Below are 26,779 nucleotides of genomic sequence, written 5' to 3'. Positions count from 1 at the left end.
CTGTGGCAGTGTTCTTCACCCAGTGTCTCTAATTGTGGCAGTGTTCTTCACCCAGTGTCTCTAATTGTGGCAGTGTTCTTCACCCAGTGTCTCTAATTGTGGCAGTGTTCTTCACCCAGTGTCTCTAATTGTGGCAGTGTTCTTCGCCCAGTGTCTCTAATTGTGGCAGTGTTCTTCACCCAGTGTCTCTAATTGTGGCAGTGTTCTTCACCCAGTGTCTCTAATGGTGGCAGTGTTCTTCACCCAGTGTCTCTAATTGTGGCAGTGTTCTTCACCCAGTGTCTCTAATTGTGGCAGTGTTCTTCACCCAGTGTCTCTAATTGTGGCAGTGTTCTTCACCCAGTGTCTCTAATTGTGGCAGTGTTCTTCACCCAGTGTCTCTAATTGTGGCAGTGTTCTTCACCCAGTGTCTCTAATTGTGGCAGTGTTCTTCACCCAGTGTCTCTAATTGTGGCAGTGTTCTTCACCCAGTGTCTCTAATTGTGGCAGTGTTCTTCACCCAGTGTCTCTAATTGTGGCAGTGTTCTTCACCCAGTGTCTCTAATTGTGGCAGTGTTCTTCACCCAGTGTCTCTAATTGTGGCAGTGTTCTTCACCCAGTGTCTCTAATTGTGGCAGTGTTCTTCACCCAGTGTCTCTAATTGTGGCAGTGTTCTTCACCCAGTGTCTCTAATTGTGGCAGTGTTCTTCACCCAGTGTCTCTAATTGTGGCAGTGTTCTTCACCCAGTGTCTCTAATTGTGGCAGTGTTCTTCGCCCAGTGTCTCTAATTGTGGCAGTGTTCTTCACCCAGTGTCTCTAATTGTGGCAGTGTTCTTCGCCCAGTGTCTCTAATTGTGGCAGTGTTCTTCACCCAGTGTCTCTAATTGTGGCAGTGTTCTTCACCCAGTGTCTCTAATTGTGGCAGTGTTCTTCACCCAGTGTCTCTAATTGTGGCAGTGTTCTTCACCCAGTGTCTCTAATTGTGGCAGTGTTCTTCACCCAGTGTCTCTAATTGTGGCAGTGTTCTTCACCCAGTGTCTCTAATTGTGGCAGTGTTCTTCACCCAGTGTCTCTAATTGTGGCAGTGTTCTTCACCCAGTGTCTCTAATTGTGGCAGTGTTCTTCACCCAGTGTCTCTAATTGTGGCAGTGTTCTTCACCCAGTGTCTCTAATTGTGGCAGTGTTCTTCACCCAGTGTCTCTAATTGTGGCAGTGTTCTTCACCCAGTGTCTCTAATTGTGGCAGTGTTCTTCACCCAGTGTCTCTAATTGTGGCAGTGTTCTTCACCCAGTGTCTCTAACTGTGGCAGTGTTCTTCAAGGACAGAGCGGTGGGACAAGAAGGGTGGACAGAAGACGACAGGAACGCGGAGGCGACGAAGAGGTCTGATGAAGAGGAAGAGGAAGTGTGCTTAACACGGCTGGCCTATAGACGCCGCCGTGCAACAGCTTGATCCGGGGGGGGGGGGGGGGGGGATAAATAAGAAAATGCACTTTCTTCTTTAAAAAACTAAATACAAGCTAAAATAGCCAAATGACAAGCTCTCGTGACAAGAACATTGAAGAGAACAAAGGCAGCATTTCTGGAGGATTGACTGACGGACGGACGGACGGACGGACGGACGGACGGAACAAAACATTTTCTACATGGGTGAAGTCAGAGAAAAGAGGGAGGAGGAGGAGGGGTGGAGGAAGAGGACGGAGCGGAGGAGGAAGAGGAGGAAAGGAGGTCAGCGATCCATAACAGCGAGCAGACAGACAACAAGAGGTAATAGTTAGGTCAGACGCGGAGCATTGTTGCACATCATCAGACCCCCACGTACGCCACGTGCACGCTTGCATCCATGCTCCTATTAATATATATATACATGAGGACGTCAAAGTCATTTTTATACCATTTCCTTTGCCATATATCCCTAAAGCCTGAGTTTAATTGCGTGCTGGTATCAGACACCCAAAATAGCCGATCTACAAGTAGTCCATTTCTCAAATTATACTATACTAGTGGGAACGTTGGCCCTTGCAAGTATAGTAATACTGTACACTCACGCGCATGCGCACACGCACACGCACACGCACACGCACACGCACACACACACACACACACACACACACACACACACACACACACACACACACACACACACACACACACACACAGCATCCTACCTGGGACGATGGACACGGTGTCTCTCTCCCAGGACACCACACTGACGTACTCCTGCACGGCGGTGGGAATGAGGCACTTGAACACAGCTACGTTTCCCCTCATGGAGCGCTGGTCTGCCACGCGCACCGTGTAGGGCTCCCTGAAAACTATACAAACACATGGACAATACTGTAACACTGTGTAGGGCTCCCTGAAAACTGTACAAACACATGGACAATACTGTAACACTGTGTAGGGTTCCCTGAAAACTGTACAAACACATGGACAATACTGTAACACTGTGTGTAGGGTTCCCTGAAAACTGTACAAACACATGGACAATACTGTAGCACTGTGTAGGGTTCCCTGAAAACTGTACAAACACATGGACAATACTGTAACACTGTGTAGGGCTCCCTGAAAACTGTACAAACACATGGACAATACTGTAGCACTGTGTAGGGCTCCCTGAAAACTGTACAAACACATGGACAATACTGTAACACTGTGTAGGGCTCCCTGGAAACTGTACAAACACATGGACAATACTGTAACAGGGGGGGGCGGGGGGCTCCCTGGAAACTGTACAAACACATGGACAATACTGTAACACCGTGTAGGGTTCCCTGAAAACTGTACAAACACATGGACAATACTGTAACACTGTGTAGGGTTCCCTGAAAACTGTACAAACACATGGACAATACTGTAACACTGTGTAGGGCTCCCTGGAAACTGTACAAACACATGGACAATACTGTAACACTGTGTAGGGTTCCCTGAAAACTGTACAAACACATGGACAATACTGTAACAGGGGGGGGCGGGGGGCTCCCTGGAAACTGTACAAACACATGGACAACGCTGTAACACTGTGTAGGGCTCCCTGAAAACTGTACAAACACATGGACAATACTGTAACAGGGGGGGGGGGCAGGGGTTCCCAAACCTTTTCATGTCAAGGACCCCCAAATTGACACTAATTAGCATGCGGACCCCCATTTGAAAAGATATGCCAAGGAGGACCCCCATGCATAAGAGCAGTGATTTTCAACCATTTTCATTTCAAGGACCTCGAGTTTGACATACGTTACGGCTACGGACAGACCTCAATTTAATGGGATTTCTATCTCTGGGACCCAATTTATATTGTAAAATCAAAGTTAATTTAACTCTGAGAGTGTACAAATTGACCCTAACAGGTCAATTTGGTTCCATTCGTACACACGAGCGAACGCTTTTAACTCAAATCTTTGCTTCTAGGGAGTGCCTGGAATAACATGGGGTCGTCGGCCAATTACATAAGGTTTTTGGGGTCCTTGACATGATAAACTTTGAGATCCACTGGCATAGGGTTTTCTGAAAACTGTCATGATTTAGAAGGCATTTGTAAAATCGTCCTCGGGTCTAAATGGGTTAAGTATATAAGTAGCAATACCACAACTCTGGACCTATACTCAAAATTTGACTTGAGTAAAAGTAAAAGTATTGGCAGCGAAATATACGGTTTATGTTCAAAATGTATCAAAAACGCTTTTGAAAAAAGCTGATCTACAAGCTCACAACGTGTTGCGATGCCTTGTGAGCTTGTAAATTGGTTATTCTCCAAATAGCACGCACAGACAGACAGACAGACAGACAGACAGACAGACAGACAGACAGACAGACAGACAGACAGACAGATATCGTCTCTGAGATGTAGTGTAGAAGTAGAATGTGTAGAGTAGAATTTTAAAGTATCACAAAAAGGAAATACTCAAATAAAGTAAATTACCTCTAAATTGTACTTAAGTACAGTACTTGAGTAAATGTACTATAGCATCTAAAAAATGTATGGACATTTGGCAAAAGAATTGCTTTCGTTTCGTTGCTTTCAATCATTTAGTAGTTGTCTGCCATGTCTCGACAAAATGCAGTTTTTGAGTTCATATCATAGACTGTAAAAAAAAAGCGTTCTCCCGGTCTGATATGGACGTAAGATGAAGCCTGTCAGTCCTTGAATTGTAAATCGCCATATTTCTAGATCCGTTTGGGCCCAGCTGGCCATTGGCTGGCCCAGACAACGAGGCGGGACTTCCCCCCTTCTTCTTCGTTGGTTTTTATTTTGACTCGAACGGGGGGTGGCTCCCGATCATAGACTGTAACGGTAGCCACGCCCCTCAGAACATACACGACTTTATGGTAATTTTTTTAATAAATGGGACCATCATTTTCCAAAAAGAATATTATGACATGAGAAATGAGACTTTAAACTAGTGACTGGAAGCAGAAAGTATTCATGACCATGTTTATTAAGGTAATACAGTCTAAGTGAAGTTGGGCCCAATGACAGCGCCACAACAGGCCATTATATGAACTTTCAGGAAGTCCCGATTTCCTAAGTGGCTTCACAAAATATCTGTCTGACTGCCCCCCTGGTTCATATACTGTATAAAAAGCTGTTGTTACATCACTCAACACATTAGAAAGTTAATTATATCCTATGGAGCACAAAACAATGTCATTGAGCCAACCTGAAATGTCTGTTACATTGCATGAAACCTACAAATCTAATGCCTTAGAAATAAGGGTATAGTAGAATGGAACATTTCCATTCATAGCAACTCTCCGAGTCAAACATGGAAGAGGTGGCAATTAATCCATGGGGGCATACATGATACGTTTTTCACATAGCAATAAGCATCATTGAGTCCTCCCACTGTCAACACGGATGTGCAATTTATTATTTTATGATTTCAGCCTCACATTATCCAATTTAGACCTGAGGACTATTCTACAAAATGTCTTCTAAATACTGACCGTTTTCTGAAAAACCTAGGTTTCTATGGTTCTCAAACTATTTAATGTCAAGGACCTCAGAAATTACTGTATAGGAAATTGGCCACCGACCCCCATCTGAAAATATGTTGTTCCAGGGACCCCCCACCCCCCCCCCCCCAGAAGCAAAGATTTGACTTAAAAACATTCACTCTGAAAGAATATATAATATTCAAAGATTTTACGCCACATTTTCACAAATTTTCAAAAATAATCAGATCTACAAGCTCATAGCGCGGCACCGACGAGCAGCTTGTAGATGTGCTATTTTTCAATAGCTATAAGCACAACATAATGCTTAAAACACCAAAAGGGGTTCCCGCCCAGAATGCGTTATGCAAGCCAATACTACGCCGGACACAAAAATGAAGTTATATGCTAGAATGACATCAGCATTATACACATCGACGCATTGTTTCGTGCACCACTTGATAAGAACGTAACATTCTGTTAAACAGGCACAACAGAGCTCATGCGAAAAAATGAAACACCAGGGTGCTGGTTCATGCATGCTCATGCAATATTTGACGCTGTTTTGAATGAGCTGGGACTCATTAGTGAAAACACATGAAGCTAGGACATATCCCAAGGTTGCTAAGAGACGGCATTGGAACCCTTTCCCTGGTAACAGCCATGACAAGAACATGCGCACTGCATGTTCTCGTCTTCCTGCTGTAGGAAAAAAATAAAAACACACATCCTGGACTCTGAATATATGGAAATATTATATATTATATACCGGTATATACTTATATATACACTGGTCAGATTCACCACATTAACTCTAGCGTCCCTATTCTGTCATGTCATAATAATACGCAAACATTCGGCAAAAAACAGAATGACATTCCATGAAAATAGAACTGCAAAAACGTGTTGCAAGCTCCTTGATCAACTTTTTCTTTTGCTACAGTATTTGATATGTTACAGTAAAAACCACCATGCATTAAAAGGCAGACTTTACTTATGTACATAATATCTTGGACAAAATACACACTGAGTGAGGAAAGCAGTAATGTGATATTATGTTGGGCCTGGCCCGGGAACCCCCAGGGGTCCTTGAGGAGATTCCAGGGCGTCCCCAATAAAATGAGAGAATACAGCATCAATAAATGTTCGGGTTTGTGGAGATTGTAGATGTTCTAATTATTAAAAATGTTTAGACTAATCTCGAAAAGGTGTGAAAGAATATTGAATAATGTATTTGTATAACAAATCTCCTGTCGTATATGGAGTGTATCTGGCACAAAGATATGTTCAGATGGGGGTTCCGGCAGCCAAGTACATCAATTTGGAGGTCCTTGACATGAAAATGTTTGAGAACCACTGCTGTGGCATCACCGTCTAACCCAACCTGTGGAACCAGAGATGCAGCTGAGGCCCCAAACTAGAGGCCACTGACGGCACGACGCTGCCTTCACGCTAATCCTTTTGTCTCCCGTGGGCAGGGCAGGCTTTTGGGTCATGTGGGAATGAAAGGCAAAGCAACCGGCTGGCATGCAGCGGCTCAGGGCCCTGGCTGGCTCAAATCCGCAACTTGACGCTCGTATTAGTATTAGAATGGAATATGAGTATTAGATCGGGTCGGTGTTGGGAGGCAGAATATGAAAACAGATGTTGACAGCAGGAGGAGGGAAGGGGGGGAGGGTTTCGGGCTGGCCTGATGTGAATGATGGGTGAGGGGCGAACGGGGAGAAAGTGGGCAGGACGAGAGAGCCATGGTGCCATTCAGACTGTCACCTAGAGATGCATCATTGTGCCGACAAAAGATTGATATAAATCTACACTTGGCAATCTACAATCTGCCGTTTTACACATTCTTTACGTCTCTGTATCACTGGATACAACCTTGAGGTATGAGACCTTCAACACACTCTTTTCTTCAGATGAGGTACAGGCTCAGTGAAAGCGCCGCTGCACATGCTCTAATCAATGGAATGCACCAATTAGGTTTGTTAATGAGAGATAATTAAAGAAGTGTGCTGTGGCTATTTTTAGCCACAGCGCAAGAGGACGGTGTGAAGAATGAGGGAGCAAAGCAGGAGGAGGAAGTGAGAGAGGACAGAATGCAATACAGAACAAGATGGCAGTGGACACAATTCAGGCACATTACACTAAAAGTGAAATATATATATATAAATGATATTGGTTTAATGACTACATACACTACTGTAACCATAAGGATGAATCTATAAAGTAATTAATTACATAATAACATTGAACGTTGATTGTATAGTATACAATATATATATATATGTATGCTTTTTGTTCTGTCAAATAGTAGGCATGTTAGACAAGCTGCTGTATTGCAACTTTGCTTTTGGTTATTATTATACCCCAAATAATATTGCAGTTGTTCTTATATAACGCGATGATATAACTCAAGATGAGGATGGAAGGGAGAAAAGTTAGGATGCTGTCAACCTCAGATGTTGGATAATGACATGCATGGCGGTAAGTGTTTTATTGCTATAGGGGGTGTGAGAGGGCAGGGACATGCACAGAGTGTTAGAGGGGCAGGGGCTGAAATCCCTTAAGAGGGCACTTTTGGACAAAAATAGCGAACATAGCTGATCTACAAGCTCTCAACGCGACGCGTTGAGAGCTTGTAGATCAGCTATGTTCGGTGTCGCAACCCAGCACTCTTTAGCTAGTGGAGATGCGATGTACATACGACACGGATTTCTATACAAATTTGTTCAACGCAAAAACACTGTGTTCAAGTTCAGGAGAAAAAAGCACTTCTCCTGAATGCTGGCCTTTTCGGTATAATGGCATGGAAAGGAGTGACATTTGCATTTCTTTCACCGTATTATAGCACATGCTGCATTCGTGGTGTGGAGGAAAGGGCAGGTGTTTTGCAGACGGGTAAAAGGGCAGGGGGCTGAAGCCCCCCTTTTGATGTCTATGTGTGCACGTCCCTGGGAGATCGGGGGCAATGCCCTGGGTACTCTATGCATTGCAGATGTTCTCTCCGTAGACTGTGTTCTAGGTCAATCTGTGTTCAGGTCAGAGAGACCAGGGCTATTTCGGGGCAGGTGATTCTCTGTGTGGGTAGTGGGCTGAGCTAGATTGGCTTATTGCAGCTGTCAATCACATTTGCTCCACTTAATGCTTTAAAAAAGAAATACGTTATACTTGTATTCCCTCGCTTCCTGCGCGGCCGTTCATTTGGTGAGCGGAGCGAGCGCCATGCATGCACAGTGCACACTCCCTCAGAACTGTCACTATACTGTATATATATACAGTATTGTGACACTTCTACCGCGGCGCTCTTGCAGGCTCCGCCCCTGCGACGCTCTTAAAAAACAAAACTCACCGGCTTTGATGCGGATGTTGGGGCTGCGGATCTTCCCGGCCTGGTTCTCGGCGGTGCAGAAGTAGTCGTTGTCGTGGATGTAGCTGTTGTAGGCGGACGGGGAGAACGGGTAGAGCTGGAGGGTGCCGTTGGCGTGCACGTGCCGGATGTGGGGCACGTCGTAGATGTCGTCGCCGGTGGCCAGGTACCAGCGCAGGATGGAACTGGGGGTGCCCCCTGCTGGGCAGGGCAAGGACACCCCCACGGAGCTGGAGTAGGTCACCCTCTGCAGGGAAGCATTCACAAAGTACAGCCTGGTAGAGCCCACATCCTCACTGTGTACTGCCGAGAGGGAAAGAGAGAGACGACAACACAGTCAGTATACAGCCTGGTAGGTAGAGCCCACATCCTCACTATGTACTGCCGAAAGGGAGAGAGAGACAACACAATCAGTACTGATTCAGTACAGCCTGGTAGGTAGAGCCCACATCCTCACTATGTACTGCCGAAAGGGGGAGAGAGACAACACAATCAGTACTGATTCAGTACAGCCTGGTAGAGCCCACATCCTCACTATGTACTGCCGAAAGGGGGAGAGAGACAACACTGCAGAAACACACGTATAAAGGCCAAGTGCAGGTGAGTGGGAAATATCGCATGTGACACATGAACTGTGCACGAGTGATCAAAGAATATGGACTAGTTCAGCGGTTCTCAAACGGTTTGCTTTCAGCACACTCTCGGAGCTATACAGACCTGCAAAGGTCCATTTGGAACCCCCAAGGAACCCCCAAGGAACCTCCGCTTTGAGAACCACACCAATGGACTAGTTATAACTTATAGTAGGATGCCACTCAAACACGGTCACATTCAGATGTAATGCACATTATAATTCAACTGATATACAGTAGATATAGCACTGAAAATAACAGCCATGACTTTGATGGACAACCGAATGGGAATGTCCTTCAAATGCATGTAGCAAAAATAATAATAATAATAACAAATGTATGTCAAATGTCCAGCTGCAAACATCAGTCATGTGATGCAGAAAGCCAGGGATTTGGTCTAAAGCCTTTGATGGTTTAGGTGGATGGGGGAGGAGCCTCCTACCTCTGTGCAGTGCCTGTAGTGCATGTGAGCATGCACGTATACACACAAACAGAGAGAGAGAGAGAGAGGCAGAGTCTGAGAGACAACACACTGATAGGTTATGTGATTGGAATTTGTATGCCAGACGCAGAGATTTAATTCTGTTTAATCTCCTTACATATTTAACACACACACACACACACGCACACGCACACGCACACGCACACGCACACGCACACGCACACGCACACGCACACACACACACACACACACACACACACACACACACACACACACACACACACACACACGTGTGTTACTGGTACTCGGATTAGAAACAGACAGCCACAGAAAGGAAGGGAGAAAAGTTTGCAGGCTGTATGATCTCCAAATAGATGTGGACATTTGTTTTACTTTGGTCAAACCTTACACCACCTCATGTTCATTCACGTTCACATTCAATAGTCCAGAAGGCACCCAAATTATTATGCCAAATAGTAAGTAAGTAAGCCTTGCCGAGCCTTGATGTCATGAGGCCCATAGGACAGGAGCCTATCTCCTGTTTCTGTAGCGGGTGGCAGCTTTGATGTACAAGTACACCCCCTGGACATGACGCTAGTATGTCGCAGGGGCTTACCCCCAATCCAACCCTTGATGCCGAGTGCCAAGCAGGGAGGCACTGGGTCCCATTTTTAGAGTCGTTGCTATATGACCCGGCCGGGGATCGAACCCCTGACCTCCCAGTCTCAGGGCGGACACTCTGACCACAAGGCCACTGAGCTGGTCCATACCAAATAGTACTGGTGGATAATCAAAGAATGGTGACCAATGTGAGCGAAATATATCACTCAACGGCAACGTAAAGTCAAATCAAATGTGCCAGGTCCAATTACATCTGCTGTTCCTCCCTGCAACTCCAGGTAAACATGCTTCAGACTAACATTCCATCTATGGCCGCCATCTTGTCGCTGCAGTTTAACCAAACAAGTTGGTAAATGAGTTTGTTCTGTACACAAACTCTTCTAAACTCAATATAGTTATATAGGTGGAGCCTTTCTGAAAACTTAAAAACGTCTCTATTCCCTTTTAGAGTTGTGGGATTCTAAATGTGCAGTATACGCAGAGATGTATAGAAGCCAACATTTCACTCAATTATTTACAGATGAAGTGCCGTGGTTATTTTGCCCCCTAAAACACACACACACACACACACACACACACACACACACACACACACACACACACACACACACACACACACAAAAACAAGGACAGATACAAAAGAAAAGAAAGGAGATATACAACTAGTGTACACTGTACTATGGACTGTAAATCTACAGTGAGTAAAATGGTATATATATATATGTACAGTACAATCTGTCATATGGGTCATTAATCTGAGGACAAGGTGGAATGTCCAGTGGTTTTTATTGCTCAGCTTCGTGGGTACTGTACCAGCACAAAGGACCAGCCGGGGAAAGCTGCCATCTGCCACATGGTGCCCACTATCTCCGTATGGAGGAGGAGGTGGAAACAGCTTTGTTTGTCACTCACTCATACAGGTAAATAAACAGCTAAATACTGGGAGGAACATGATCCGCAACCTATAAGGGTCACCGGGATAGCCTTCAGCTTCCTATAATTCTCCATAAGTGGTTCCCAAAGTGGGGTTCAGGGACCCCCCCCCCCCCCAGTGGTCCTTGAGGGAGTTCCAGGGGTCCCCTACAGCTAAATGATAGTTTGGAACCAAATGAGTTCCTTATGGGTCTGTAAATGAATGTTCATTTAACTCTGAGAGTGTACAAATGGATTGATTTTACAATATAAATTGGGGGTCCCAGCGATGGAAATGCCAACTGGTTCAACTGGTTGCGAATCACCGCTAGAACCGTTAAGATCTTCTCTTATATGGGGTCCCTCCCTGGCATATCTTTTCAAATGGGGGTCCGCGGGGCTGATGAGTGTCAATTTGGGGGTCCCTGACATGGAAAGGTTTGGGAACCACTGCTCTACTCCATCACCACCTCCACACTGTCAAGTTTAACTCCCAACAGCGGAGCCAGCCCGCCATCCAAATAAATACGTACACTTGAGTAATACTAAGAGAAAGTCCCTATAGTTAAGTGTCAATACTGAGTCACTTCATACGATCTGATTTATTGTCTAAACGCAATATGGTCTAAACAGTAAACGACTGTTTCCCAAACAGTGGGTCGGGACCCATTTGTGGGTCACGGGTGAATATTTTATGGGTCGGGACTCGCGAGTAATTATCCCCTTTATTTATTTTTATTATTTCAAAAGGTTAAAAAATGTCCCCACAAAAAGAAATCATAATAATTTCATAATTAAATATGTTCATAAAAAAAAACAATGTTTACGAAGCAATGAAAATAGCCGATCTATGAGCTCGTAGATCTGCTATTTTCAATAGTTTGGGTTCGGCAGACAAAGAAGTATTCTTCTTCATTCTTCTACCTGTATGCAGTTACTAGATATGTTTCAATCTTAAGCCATTTAGGCCTGGCGTAAATAAAATGTCTTCTGAAAGAATATATTTTCAAAGATTTGTGCCACATTTTCACGAATTTTCCAAAATAGCAGACCTACAAGCTCGTAGCGCAACACTCGGTGGCGCGATATGAGCTTTCAGATCTGCTATTTTTCAATAGCTAAATAATGCTTAGTTAAAACACCAAAACGGGTTCCCGTCCAGAATGGGTTTAAATTCCATTTTTAAAATTTAAATCTTAAAAATGAAACGAGTTATGTGACAGAGCCAGTGCAAATGCCAGTCAAGCCACATTGGCTGACATCACATCTCTGAGAGATTGAAACAAGCAGAGCGTGCATTTAATGAGATGGCGAAATATAAAAGTAACAAGTGGAACGTAGCCAAATCATTTGAAAATGTTACTTCTGCGCCTTCACATTTGGCACAAATACATCAAGGCGTAAAACGGTAAAATGTACATTTTGTCATCACAAAATATACTTGAGTAAAAGTAAATGGGACATTAAGACTACAAGTACAATGTATTGAAAACGTTACTGTAACTGAGTAAATTGCCTCATTACTATGCACCTCAGACAGGGTTTGGTTTTCCTGTTTCTTTTTCCACAACATGGTGGCAATAAGCTATGATGAGCAATGTGTTCTGTGTGAGGATTCAACTTTCACACAAAAGTGACAAATCACTGAAATCAGTAGTGTGAAATATAATTTTCAACATGGTGACAGTGTATTTCAAAACATATTGTTGTGTTTTGTAAAAACAAGGAAGAAAAACCAGAACAAGTTGGGATATTGGTGTATGTGCCTTGTAATAATATGGATGGATTCAATGCTACAGGACATCCACATTCCAACTGGATCTGTTGTATGTATTCCCATGCTTTTTGTTCTTGCTTAATGTAAGTCGCTCTGGATTAAGAGCGTCTGCTAAATGCCTAAATTGTAAATTGTAAATTGTAAAATTGTAAAGACTCACATATCAAAGGACTGGAAAATGTGGATTGATGACATCTGTATAATGTCAGTCATGAAATAAAACTGGGTTTCTCCCTACATACATGATCTCCAATTAAAAGGATCCCCGGCTAATAAGTTAATAACCATGTCTTAAACCAAAGAAAGCATCTGTATAATGTTAGATTTTAGCATTGGCTATTCAAAACAACAAGCTCACATCGCGAGCTTGTAAGGCTACATCTTCTATTTTTTGAAAAGTTTTAAAAGAATCTTGAAAGTGAAAGTTTAAAGTGAAGAATCTTGAAAAATCTACAGTAATTTTGTATTACAAAATAGTTTGAGAACTACTGATTTAGATGGTATTTGTAGAATCGGCCTCAATCGGGATGATACATGATACCGGAAATGGTCCTCTATAACAAACTATCAAATTAAACCCTTAACTACAATGCCCAGTGTCCATATATGGAGCTGGCCTGTTCTGACATCATTCTGACGTCTGCATAGACTCCATATTTGGGCATGCCTGACAAAGAACTCCATATATGGGCATAAAAGGGACACAGACATAATATCTGAGTGGGGCATGCATTTCCTACTTGCATCGTTCCAAGTAGGCCATTGCCCAATGGGCACCGCTCTAGTAGTGTGCATTTTACGTCATAGTCAAATTACGTCAAATGTTACGCCATAGTGTAAACAAACAAACATTGCGTAACACAAACATTGATGACGAAGGTGAGGACGGAAATTGTGATTGGCCGGAATGAGATGATGTATGATGATAAGAGCGCCCCTCACTTCACACAGGTGTGATTTCTTATAAATATTATGTTTAGCACATGCACCATAGGGCTGAACCCTCACTCTAAAGTAAAAGATGATGATGAACCATTTAAAAAAATATATATTTAAGAGGGCAATTACGTATTAGGGATCCCTTTACCCCAAAAACCTGTGTGATGATGTCTGTATTTCTATAGAACATTTACCCAAATCGCTTTACAATGTGCGTTGCATTCAATATCCATCCATCCATCCATTCACACACTGCACCAACAGCAGAGACACAGTCATGTGAGGCACCAAGCTGCTCATCATCGGGAGCAATTAGTGGTTCAATGCCTTGCTCAATGACACTTCAACACAAAGCCAAGTGATCAAACCAGGAATCATCTGGTTCTCAGAAGCGGTGCCCTATACCTGCTGAGGTATACCTGAGCCACTGCACTCCAAGTGCTTTAAGCACTTCTGAGTCCAGTCCAGTTGAAACATGTGTCACCCTTTAGACTAGAGTTAGACATTTGTAATAGCAAAACTTCAATACATGAGGCCTGGCTGACCTTAATGAAAATCAACAATTTCAGACTCAGTGCTGTGTATATATTGCCACTGAGCTCACGAGAGGCTCCCATAGTCACACTGGCGGCAAATATTCCATCAAAAGGAATATAGTCAATACTTCCAGCATCCTTTCAAAGTCCACGGTCAAGAGTGGAGATTGATCAAGCTAGGCTGCATGTTACAGATGGTATATATATATGAACGATGTCTGTCAGTTCTGTGTGTAGTGGGCTGTTGAAACCAGGTCAGGCTCCCTCCCCTCTGCAGATTACTGATAATGGCCCCTGAGCATAAAGCCCATATTAAAGATTGCAATATCTATAATCTCCCAATGGGGGGACAGGACTAAAGTGGAAAAGTGAAGGGGGCTAAAGGCAGACGGGGGTCACCCTGAGAGCTTATGGGGGCAGGGCAGTGTGAGTGTATACCTCTCACACAGTGGATTATATGGCCTGGGGGGGCCCACCACAGTGCACTGGGGGGGCCGAGGCCCACTGGGGGCTGATGGAGAGAGAAGTGCAATAGAAAGGAGATCAGAGCAAACTCCCGCCACTCAGAGCCTGTCTAAACCAGATGCACCCGCACCCCCCTGCACACATACACACGGACACGCACACGCACACGCACACGCACACACACACGCACACACACACACACACACACACACACACACACACACACACACACACTAAACCATTTTGTGGCATTCACTCACATCTGTGAACTCAGACCAAAATAACACACGACAATCAGTAATTAACCAGCACACATGGAATGTAATGGCAAATGTATTATGACATAAGTGGTTTTCTTTTCATATCGACAGACGAGTGGTTATAGGGCGCGTATACCACTTTGGCTTCAATGCCCCGACAGCGAGTCCCCTGGTTCGATTCCTGGTCAAGTCAGACAACCCACTCTATCTCTGTATCAATCAAATTTAACCTATCAAATTAAAGCATGTCCCCTTGGACATGACACCATGGTGGACACTAGGACCACATTTAGTTTCTGGTCTTGAACCCTGACCTCCCAATCTCATGCCAGTGAGCTGGAGTAACATATACTAGGGCTATAGGGCTATTGGGCTAATCCTAACTCAGGGCTTGACATTAAGGCTTGTCCTGTTGTCCGGGACAAGTAATAAATCTTTCCAGACAAGTGTATTCAGATTTTACTTGTCCGTTGGACAAGTGACTCTTGGTTTCACTTTTTCTGTGATGCTCCTAGCAGCTTTGTGCTGTAAGCATGCATACTTAAGCTGTAAACTACTACGAGTGGCGAGTGGAGGGGACCAAGGGGTGGTCGTTAGCAGCCCCTTTGTACACGGACTGGTAACTTTAGTGCTCGGACAAGTGAATGGGAAATTGACTTCAACAAGTTAATGTCAAGCACTGTAACTCAAATTCAAAATAAGAATATTGGCTTGCATAATATATATATTTTTTTCAATCTAATTCAAGATTAACAGCAGCAGAAATCTGTTTACAAACTCCAAAATGCTCACAGTGTGATCTCAAGTGTCTTCATATGGTGCGTTTACACTTCCAAAATATAGCCAAACCAAACCACATTTTAAACTAATTCCAGATGTAATGCTTTGAACCTTAATTGGTCTCCCGTGTGGAAAGCCAACTTAGTAACCACTAAGGTTAAGATGTTATAGCTTTCCACGTGGGAGACACACGTTTGATTCCTGGGTGTTACACAGGCTAAATTGTCATCCATACATTGTAATGTATGAGTGGGTACAAGTTCAATGGGAGCTCATTCACACGCACACAAGCGCCCAGGTAGGAGCATGCGGAATTTGTGCATGAGACGATTTAGCCCGGAAGTAGTTAACCAATACATTTCTTCTTCAATGAGGTAAGCACCGGTGCTGGATAGAAGACACTGTGACCATTGTTTTGGAGTTCATAATCAGATTTTCGATAGTTTTGCTGCTATTAATAATTGGCCTCAATTTACTTATAAATTATAATGTACTTACTTTAGGTGAACTAGGCCTACTCCTTTAAGGAAAGGAGAGTGAGATCAGTGATCATCAATTAGCACTCAATGAGCTAAAATGACTTTGCTGTCCAATTTTGTTCAGTCACAGGAGGTCAGACATCAATAATGAAGTCATCACAGCATGACTAGATTATTAATAACAGGTAATCAGTCTAATGTTTAAACAAGTGAAATTTGGAAGAACACTTCAATGAATTGTGTGGTTCTTCCTTTTTTTGTAGCAGGATTTCAACTAATTTGAGTCACAGGTCATTATACCATGACCAAAGATTTTTCTAATACCGCCCTTTGACTTTGTACTTCAAAGTTGTGATCGCAGGCTTGTCAGGCCTCATCTATACTTAGTTGCATGCAACTACAAACTCACCATGTTGCATACCAAAAATAGCAAAACTACAAACTCACCATGTTGCACACCAAAAATAGCAAAACTACAAACTCAGCCTGTTGCACACCAAAAATAGCTAAACTACAAACTCACCATATGTTGCACACCAGAAAATAGCTAAACTACAAACTCACCATATGTTGCAAACCAAAAATAGCAAAACTGCAAACTCACCATGTGTCCAGCTGTGATTCATTGCGAGCTTGTAAATTGGTTATTTTTGGTCCACAACCAAGTAAAACTCAGACATTAGGAAAATATAGCTACAGTACTGCCATAATGTATAGTTCACGAACTGTAAAGCTACGTTAGTAAACACTTTCAATCTAGATGCCTGTGACTTTGTGAAGTCAAATTTGTATGAGAGATTATGAATTGTGTCCTTTTCTTTGCCAGAACGACAGGCCATGAGGCAAAGATTGTTTTTTCCCTGTCCATGTCCATGTGTGCAGTGTGCGTGCGTGCGTCTGTGCACAAGCTAATCTTGGACACCACTGGAGCAATCAGCATAAACCTTTGCATGCACGCTCCCAGTAGGCCAAATAAGAAAGACACATCTGCCTCATGGTGGAGCTATACCAGGCCGCTTGATGTTTTGACCAGTTGAACCGCAGGTGCAAATATAATATTGGATAATGATGCAACTCCCCATATAGCCACGCCCATTTCACAAGATGTTCTGCCATTCAGCATTTTCTTCAAAACATACCTTTTCCTACTACTATTTTGTCGTTCACATCTCTAAGTAATGTGATGAACATATATCATTCCTATTTTTATATTCATTCCAATTGATGCCGATAATTGCCTTGCTAGATTTGCGGGAGGGGCCTATCCTTACAAATATGAGCATAGACATAAATGCTTATCTGCTTAATGATATATTTTTTATATGAACGTCACATAAAAGCATATAAGTATTGAGGACGTCTCTGACGTTTATAACAAACCAAACCGGTTGAGCTTTAGCTTGTAGATCTGCTGTTTTTCAATAGCTAAAGTGTAACATAATGCTTAAACACCAAAAGGGGTCATCATTTAGGTTGTAGATCTAAGTGAAAGCCACATTGACAATACAATTATGTAATAATTGGGTATACCTAATTCAAGAGGTCTCCCAGTCACTCTGAGCAACATGGAATTCTTTATAGACTGAAAACAGTGACATGATGTGTCCACTGTCCACGCAAGGGGCTTCAAACCCAACACGCCTGTATAGCGTAAAAGAGAGAGAGACACCGTGCTCACCTCTCTCGCACACGTGTTGCTTCTGTCACGCTCGCCACCTGAATGTGCAGCAGACAAAAATGCAACAGCGTCCACTGCTCTGTGAAAACAGTGTAGTGTTTTCATGGCCGAGCACTGATAAGGCCCAGTCAGTGACGGCGTTTCCTCAGCTGAGCCTGGGCCTGTCAAGAGTCACACATGCAGCCACTATTTTATACATCCTGCCAGAGAGCGCCGGGCATGAATATGTATGTCAGAAAAGGCAAGAAGTCATAACCTATGCAAGGGCTTCATCATGCATAATGCAGGTGAGCTACGCCTCTCTCCAGTATAGGCAAATGCTGTGCACATGGAGCACGTGCGTGCGTGTGTGCACGCGCACGCACGTGCACGCACACTCTTAGAAATGATGCGCGCTGCTCACAACTATACATATATGTGAGGTAAACAAATGCCAGCACCCCCCCCCCCCCCGTTTCATACACACAGTCTCACACCCAGTGCACCCACTGCAGCTGAACCCCCAAACCAAATGCCAGAATTCCTGTTCTCCGTTTCGCAGCCTCTCCTCTTGTTCTCACTTTAACCCTGCGTGCCCATGTTTGTGCACACGCATCAGCGCTCAGTGTTTTTTTTTCCCACCACATCCCCCTTCCCCCCTCCCCCCCTTCCATATCAGGTCACTCATATAGGAATCAAACCCATGACACCACAAACGCATGTTACTGTACATTATGTATCACTCAGCTCACGGAGCTATACCAGCCCCTCCATATGGAACTCCAGTAGTTTTTTTTTTTTTCTTTTAGATTTGTTTTTGGCTTTTGAGCCTAGTTTATTGCTATAGTTACAGTGAAGACAGACAGGGAAGAGGGAGAGTGAGAGAAGGGGAGAGACATGCAGCAAAGGTCGTCATGAACGGGACTCCAACACGCTGTCAGGCGAGAGACTATTATACCATTCTGACCTGAGATCAGATTCATACGAGGTTTCCACTGGACACACGCTGGTCTGATGAAGACATTCTGACCTGAGATCAGATTCTAAAAATGTCAGTCGTTCTTCGATTTTTCAAAAATAGCAGACCTACAAGCTCGTAGCGCGCCACTCGGTGGCGCGCTATGAGCTTGTAGATCTGCTATTTTTCAATAGCTAAAGCATAACATGATGCTAACACCAAAATGGGTTCCCGGTCAGAATGGGGGCCTGTTATACTGCATGTGGCATGCGCCTGGACCGCTATAGGACAGCGGGCGCCCCAAACTCGCATGTATAGTTTTAACCACCTCTCTTTTCCCCGTCTTCCTCCAGGTCTCCATCTTTCACCTTTGTTTTGTGAGCTAAGATTTCTTTCCTTAAATCTCCAAAAAGAAAGAATTTCAAAGTTGTGATTGCCACTGCGTTTTTTGGGGTGATTTGCTTTGCATGCTGTGGATGCGTGCGTGCATGCAGCGTGTCTGTGCATGAGTGTGCTCCCTCTGTGCATGCTGTGCATACTTCAGAAGACGAGAAAGTGGGCGAACGTGCACTATAGGCTACTACGGCGTTAATTGAATCTATAGCTGGATGCACAGAGAGGGCAGCAGGGTGCAGAGACAGGGAGGGGATAGAGAGAGATCGGTGCAAGTTTATGAATAATACTTATATTATAGGAATAGTGGTCTGTTTGTGTGTGGTGTGGTGCGTGGGGTGGAGTGGGGGGAAGGTTGTTGGGGTTACGCCTAATCAAGACAAGGGTATGGCCCCCACCTTCTACCCCCCCCCCCCCCCCAAAAAAAGACCCCCAGCACCTCCACCCCCGGCCCGTGCTGTGTCAGTGAAAAAGTGTGCTACTTCAGCAGTCCCCTGGGACCTGCTACCCCTCACATCAAAGCAGCCAGTTTCTCTCTTAATGTGAATATCAAATCTGTGGATCACAAGTCCCAGCACAGTCTGCATAAACTGCCCCTCCCCCAACCTTTAATTCTGCCTAGTGATGAGGGAGAGAGAGGGAGGAGAGTTACTGTGAGAGGAGAGGAGAGGAGAGGAGGGAGGGACATAGAGAGAGAGAGAGACAGAGAGAGAGAGAGAGAGAGAGAGAGAGAGAGAGAGAGAGAGAGACAACCAAAACAACTACTTGCTTCTTGACATTTGCCAAACACACCGTCCATATATAAGCCCAAAAATATATGCAGATTCAAAACAATAAACATTTGCAAGGAGGGCATGCTCAATTTGCACATCTGCACCAGCATTCAGAATGGCTGTGCACACAAGAACCAAAGTAAAATACGCATTTTGAATATATAAACGAGCATGTTTACATTCCCTTTATGCGTTTGTACTTTTCATAGTCTAATTGCATCTGTAACAGATCACATTTATGTATAATGTTTAATAGCCTACACCGCAAAGTGACGGAATCGGGAAGGACTGAGAAAAATAGGGACATGGACTAATAGGAGAGCAGCAGTGACAGTGCTGTGACATCTCATTGGTGAGGTGGAACGCGTAAAAGCCTAATTTAAGCTCCATCGCACGACGGTGTCGCGCGCCAAAAAACACCAGAGCTACAAGCTCACAACGCGTCGGATGCGACGCGTTGTGAGCTTGTGTAGCTCTGCTGTTTTCGACGCGCCGCGCGACGACGCATGTGAATGGGGCTTTAATGAGCGCTCTGTTTCCCTCTTGCGCGTGCCAAGCCCGCGCGTGTGCAACGCGCCACTCCTGCACTGCATGGCACACTTTTTACCCGACATTAGGCCACAATATTTGTTCTCCATTAACGGTAATACAATTCAAATTGATGTTTTGTCCTTGTAACCAATTGCAAATTGGTTTTCCTCTCTTCATGTTGAAGAACTGTGGGCAGGCAGTTCACTGTTAAGTCGATAAAACATTAAAGAATAATTTCCTGGTGGAACCGTCGCAAATCTTCTAAACATCAAAGACGTTCTGAACTACTTGACTTGAACCCCTTACAAAAAGGGGGGGGGGGGTCAGTCATATTGCGCCAATAACAAGTTTCCACCAAAAATGTCAAGTGCTGAACATGCCTTGCACTCCGACCAAGCATCATTTTCATAACATGTTTTCAGATGACATAAGGAAATATACCAGTTGAGAACACTTTCGGTAACATGGTGGTGCAACACAACACGGGCACGCCACGCGTGCATGCTTGGCACCCTCCTGGACCCTATAGCTGTGTCATTGGGTGGTGCCTTGCAGATTGCAGCGCTAATTGTGCAGCCGAGAAAAAAAAGGCAACATGGGGATTTGGACGAGAGCGGAAAGGAGATGTGTGTGTGTGTGTGTGTGTGTGTGTGTGTGTGGGGAAAGGGGGGGGGGGGGTAGATCAATTTAGCATATTTCTATTTATGGTGGTTGCGGGGTGGAGAGAAGACGACGGCAGCTTTTGGCGCCGGAGAGAGGGATTGCCTTTTATTTTATTTTATCTACAGACAAAAAAAATCATTCAGATTCACAATATATGTTTCTTTCATTGTGGGTAAATCATTGTAAACTTTAGCTCCAAAATAGGCATGTATATATAGGCTTAATAGCCTATATCCAAAAGTATAGCCAATATAGCTAAGTTGTATGTGAATGTTTGTCCAAAAACAGATACATTAATCATTTCCGATGGTAGCCTATATACTTTCGAAAGGATATATATAGGCCTGTTGTTGTGTTGATTTCAGATCATATGAAGAATAGTCAGGGAAAAGACACAGCATTATCCTAATTGGTTATTATTAGCATAAGCTAACAGATACAACAAAAATAAATAAAGATATTTAATTACCTTGGCTAATTAATTACACGGGGCTTTAATGTAACTATAACGTAATTGGACATTTTTATTTTATTTTGTCATACAATAGTCGTCTGAGATTTAAAGTGACGTGGGTTTTGTGAGAATAAATTGTCTTCACAATTATGTCATATTGTTGGTCTAATGTAGGCCCTAAACGCTCTGACAACCTCAAATTATTCCTAGCGAAATCAATCACATTTTAATTTATGAACAACAAACGGGGGGTGGGGGGGGGGGGGTGTCCCGTTATATCCCCTCCCGTGCGTGCCATGCACTCACGCACTTAAACACACGCAATTACGAATTCGCGCGTGCACGTGCACATGGGTTCAGGTGCTCTATTAGAGGGAATCAGGACTGGGCTAGTCTAATATGCAGCCACGCACCTGGAGTTTCTCTAATTTAGTCAAATAAATTAAATCAATTTATTCTAAAAGACTGTGTTAGGCTCCTCATAAAACACATATTTCCAATTGCATTGAGCTAAATCGGCTAATACTTAAGCCCTTAAATTATTTTTTGAAAGGGTTTAGAATAAACTGAATGGAGGCTGCACGTTTAGCACTAAATGTGCATGGCAGCAATTCTCCCTATAGTTTTAAGCGGAAATATTAAGTCTATTTTATATCTGAAAACGCAATAATATAAAAGGCCTCCTGAGTTGCCTTTGCCCATAAGCTCTGCCGGAACCTATAAACGTACGATTATTTTCTTCAAAAGTAGATATAACACTAACAGCTATAACATGTTTCCCTATACAGTGCAGCCAATTCAACAAGACTTTGTGGGGAATAATGCTGCACTTTCTCCAGGCCTCTGCCAATAACGAAAGAATGCAGCCTATAACTTATATATAGTCAACATATATACTAATACATACATACATACATGTTACATGTATACACATACCGGTATATACAAAAAGGGCATGAAGGGTGTATATAAGCTGAAATGCTTTGATGTAGAAATTGTGTTGAGTTTGTGTTATCTTTGCTGCAGATTTGTAAAGGATTATTATAATGCAGCTGTAAAAGCAGTCAGAAGATCAACTTGGTAATAAGGTCAGGGATTTTATACATATTGAAAAATACATTTCTTTTTTTATATTATAACACAAAAGTATATCCATATATATTTTTTAAACAAAAATAAAGTCGAAAGTCGAAAATTGCGAATTATGGTAATTTAATTAAGAATATAGGGAAATGATCGGATTGCACTAATTGCAGGGCAGGCTACAGTGTTGGGTGTAGACTAGACTATTTTAATTTAGGCCCGTGTTAAATGGGCCCTTAATTTTTTTTGATTACATTTCTATTATTCCAACAAATTTTCATTGGACTGAACGGGACTTTGGTTTCCGAAATATACACCCTCCTCGAAATTATGTTCCCAAAAAACAAGAGCATCCCTTTGGAATGGAGCGCTTGCTCCCATGCGCTCCATAGTCCCACTAAACAGCTGCAATTAGCATAGGCTACACAATGCAAGCTTAAAAATATAACAAGGCGAACACAAAATCATAAGCATCCACTTATAAACTACACACCTATAGTGCCTATAGTCAAGTTATATGGTTCTAAATTGAATCACTCTCAACCAATTGGACTTGTATTTCCATGTTCCTTCCGTGCCTCTTTATTTTTCACCTCATTCTCCCTATTCAGCCATTTTACATATTCATAACTGTAGTTGGTAATGCGAAAACAAACCGTGCTATCAGCACCATCTGTGGCATCACGGACCACTATATATACACACCTACGACCACACAACGACGGGGAAATCACTTTTCGCCTTCACACCTCAAATAATTCCACAATGTTCTGCTCCAAAAGGCAAATACATGTTGATTTAAAACAATTATTCCACATTACATTTGCTTATTGTATATGGCTCCCCGTGATAGCCATCAACATCAAAGCGCAATACTGTGTATGTGCATCTATATACTGCTGTCTTTTTTGACATGTAGGCTATATATAAATACTTTTGATTAAACTAAAATAAGTGACTCAATGACCAAATTACTGTCGAGATATGATCAATTGTCAAAGATATATTGCTTACCTTCTTGGAAAGAGTACAGCAGGAGTAAAGTTACAAGCCACATGCCATAAATAGCAGGTATATTTTTCAGGAATATTTGGCAATCCTGGCAAGTGTGCGGCACAGTTTTTGGCCAGGCGAGTCTCCGTGCTGGACTGGCGACTATGCTCCCTGGAGGTCTCTCCAGCCCTGCTGCCCCGCTAACCATCGCAGGGAAATGAGGAGCGCCACAGCCCCGCCCATGTCCCCTCCTCTCGCTAAGTCTATCATGCATACCAATCCATCCTCCGCCGTATATTCTAATGAAACGCCGCGGAGCGATGCGTCAGGCAGGGCGGCTGCATGGCACTGCCCATCACACCGCGAGGGTCGAGTTGAGTTTAATAACATTGGATTTTAATTCGTTTATGTCTAAATAGCGGTTCTGCATCGTGATGGGAATGGTTGGGAGCGGCGCAGCCATATCTTTTTTTTGGCACCTTGGAGAGCGCCGAGCGCACCCACCTGTGCGCCCTAGAATATTTGCGCAATGGATCTACAAGACCTAAACAGCTATAGCGCGGAGCTGCAAAATCTCATTAACCATACGTATATAGAAGCTGGTTAGAGGGCCCTAAAGTCGCATTACAGAATAATCATTATTGCATTGCGTTACGGACCATGCAAAGACATTTGCGCACATTGATGGGTTGCTCTCTCTCTCTCTCTCTCTCTCTCTCTCTCTCTCTCTCTCTCTCTCTCTCTCTCTCTCTCTCTCTCTCTCTCTCTCAGATGAACAGGCCAGCTATTAATACAGTATAGCTTAATAGAGATCACAACAAATATCCAGACTAGTCACCACAATAAGTGTCAGTCAGAGAATCGGAAGCTGGCCATTCCGAATAGTGAATAGAGTATAGCCACTAGCTACTGTGAACAGCTGAGAAACTAACATTCCCCCACGTGTCTCACATCAGCATGATCAGGCCTATCTGCATCACACATATAGGCTACACCTGTAGGCTATATAAAAGCCATACCTGCATATCATCTTCAATCAACAGTTTATGCTAGCTGACCTCATGCTCCCCCACCAACAGACTGCTCAATGATAATAGAAATGTTAATAAAATTATGGGTGGATATAGGCCACACCCCGTTTGGAGGGTGAGGTTTGAGGAATCCTAAAACGAACATAACCAGGAGCAGATTCCACAGGTGGCGAAATCCTGATTGAAACTATAGGTGTGAAATCTGAAATCCCTGTACGTCTACTCTACCCCGTATCTGAATTAGGTGCAATTTCCCATTGACAGCCCATTCATCCAAACAGAAAAGTCCTATCTAATTGTATTAAACTCACCAACATTGCAGTTTAGGCTTACGAAAAGCTTGAATTATCCTATATCTGCAAAGTGTTTGTTTCATAAAAATCCACCATATACATGTTATCAGCAACTTCCTGTCAAGAAATTCCTTGCAGATGATTATTTTTTCTGTGTGTCAGAGTTTGGAAGCGCTCGTTATCGGTAAAGCAACCTCCTGCTGCCGCCTGCATTATGTGCAATTGTGCACATTCAAAAACAGGTGCATGCATGGGCCGTTGACTGAGTGATATTCAACGAGCACTTCCAAACTCCAACACTAGAAAAATAATCACCCGCAAGGAATTTCTTGGCACTTTGCAGAGAGATAGAAAGAGGATAATTCAACCTTGGTGAGTTTGACGTTGTTTAATACAATCAGATAGCCTAGGACTTTTCTATTTGGATGAATGGGCTGTCAATGGGAAATTGCATAGTTAGTACCTTGCTGGCAAGATGGCAGCGGTGTCAATTAGGCTATTACTATTAGGGAGACTGAAACTCAGCAGCCCATAATAGGGAAATAAATACCATAGCTATAAAACAACATAGGTCACTGACTCATACATAGGCTGTCAAATAGGCTACCTAAACATTGACTGTATGTAGGCTAGTCTGTAAGCAAACTTACCCTTAAGTTAACGAATCTCGTTTTAGCCCACCAAACAGGTGAAAGTCAAGGAACTCCGCGAAAGTTTCTTCCTGCAACATCAGCGTTGACTGTCCTGTCCAGTTGGTCTTCAGAAAGCTTCATTTTGAATATAATACGCAGAGCGTTGCTTCCACCTGCTGGCTGAAAAATAAAAGCAGCTGTATCTCTGTCAGCCTGGTAGTCTGGTTTATGAAATGAAATAATGAATAGTCTACGTCTACGATATATATTTTAACTTACACAAAAAGGCCTAAACTCACTAATGTAACGGCTCAGTCACTTCTGCCAGAAAGTCCCGCTTTTTGTTGTTTTGTTGTTTGTTTAGAGTTTAGCTCAGCTGCCCCATGCGGCTGTGTATGTCCGCCATCTTCCCATCATTCAAAGGAGTAACACCGCCCTCTAGTGGTGCTTGTCACACTATGCACAGTGGAGACCTGACTCCTTGCCTGCCCATTGAAATGCCTCTCAGTGTCTCAGATATGTGGTCTGCCCTTTTTTTCCTCCACATTCTTGTATTTTACTAATATATATTTTATAATATGCAGAAGCAGAACAATCATTTTATATCACAGTTCATACATAATCTTTTAGTATAACTTTAACTTATGTGATAGAACAGATCATAGGCTACCCCAAAACGCGCATATACTGTACACCCTGACCCTAGAGCTTTCCCTAGGCTGTTAGCTAATATTAGTTTCTTCCAAATCTTGCTTATTAATTTATTCAATGTTGGAGATCTGGCTACAGCAGTGCTTGTTGCCTGTGAGGTTAGTAGTCGAGCACCCCTTTCTACATGAAATGCAATTAATGTTACACATTTTATTGCAACTGAGGAAAACACAATTTTTGCATTTGCTGTGTAGATTTTAGTTTATGGAAGTATGGGAGTATGGTTTAAATCCTTTTTTTTGCTTTTGCACCATATGGGACGTATTGCCTTGTCCTTTTCTTATGTGCCTATAAGTTATAGCTAAATAGTTAACAGTTCATTTATTTTAATATGTGATATGTGTGTATTGAATTTATGCCCCATAATATTTTAGGGGTGAAGCAGAGCAGACAGAATGGTTTGGGCCATTATGGCCCTCACACACTACTCCTAGAGTTTGGGGTCACTATGGCCCTCACATGGTCGCACCTCCAAGATGACCG

The 26,779-nt window shown here is 43.2% G+C and overlaps 1 protein-coding gene across 2 annotated transcripts in view; it reads right to left on the bottom strand.

Moving 5' to 3' along the window:
* Nucleotides 1-23,837, bottom strand: part of LOC310871341 (cell adhesion molecule DSCAML1-like) — a gene marked incomplete at its 5' end in the record, with an annotated part of 145,037 nt that extends 121,200 nt beyond the window's left edge. Inside the window, 2 exons of one of the 2 annotated variants that reach the window (XM_083782826.1) lie at nucleotides 8,264-8,584; nucleotides 23,651-23,837. In XM_083782826.1, the coding sequence (XP_083638952.1) occupies nucleotides 8,264-8,584; nucleotides 23,651-23,837 (508 nt within the window). The remainder of the gene's footprint in view (nucleotides 1-8,263; nucleotides 8,585-23,650) is intronic. The other variant, XM_083782827.1, reaches the window with a different exon arrangement.
* Nucleotides 23,838-26,779: the final 2,942 nt, after the last annotated feature.

The sequence above is a fragment of the Protomyctophum parallelum genome, assembly GCF_964188405.1.
Source record: "Protomyctophum parallelum genome assembly, chromosome: 1".
Taxonomy (NCBI): Eukaryota; Metazoa; Chordata; class Actinopteri; order Myctophiformes; family Myctophidae; genus Protomyctophum; species Protomyctophum parallelum.
This window is presented reverse-complemented; position numbering and strand designations above follow the sequence as displayed.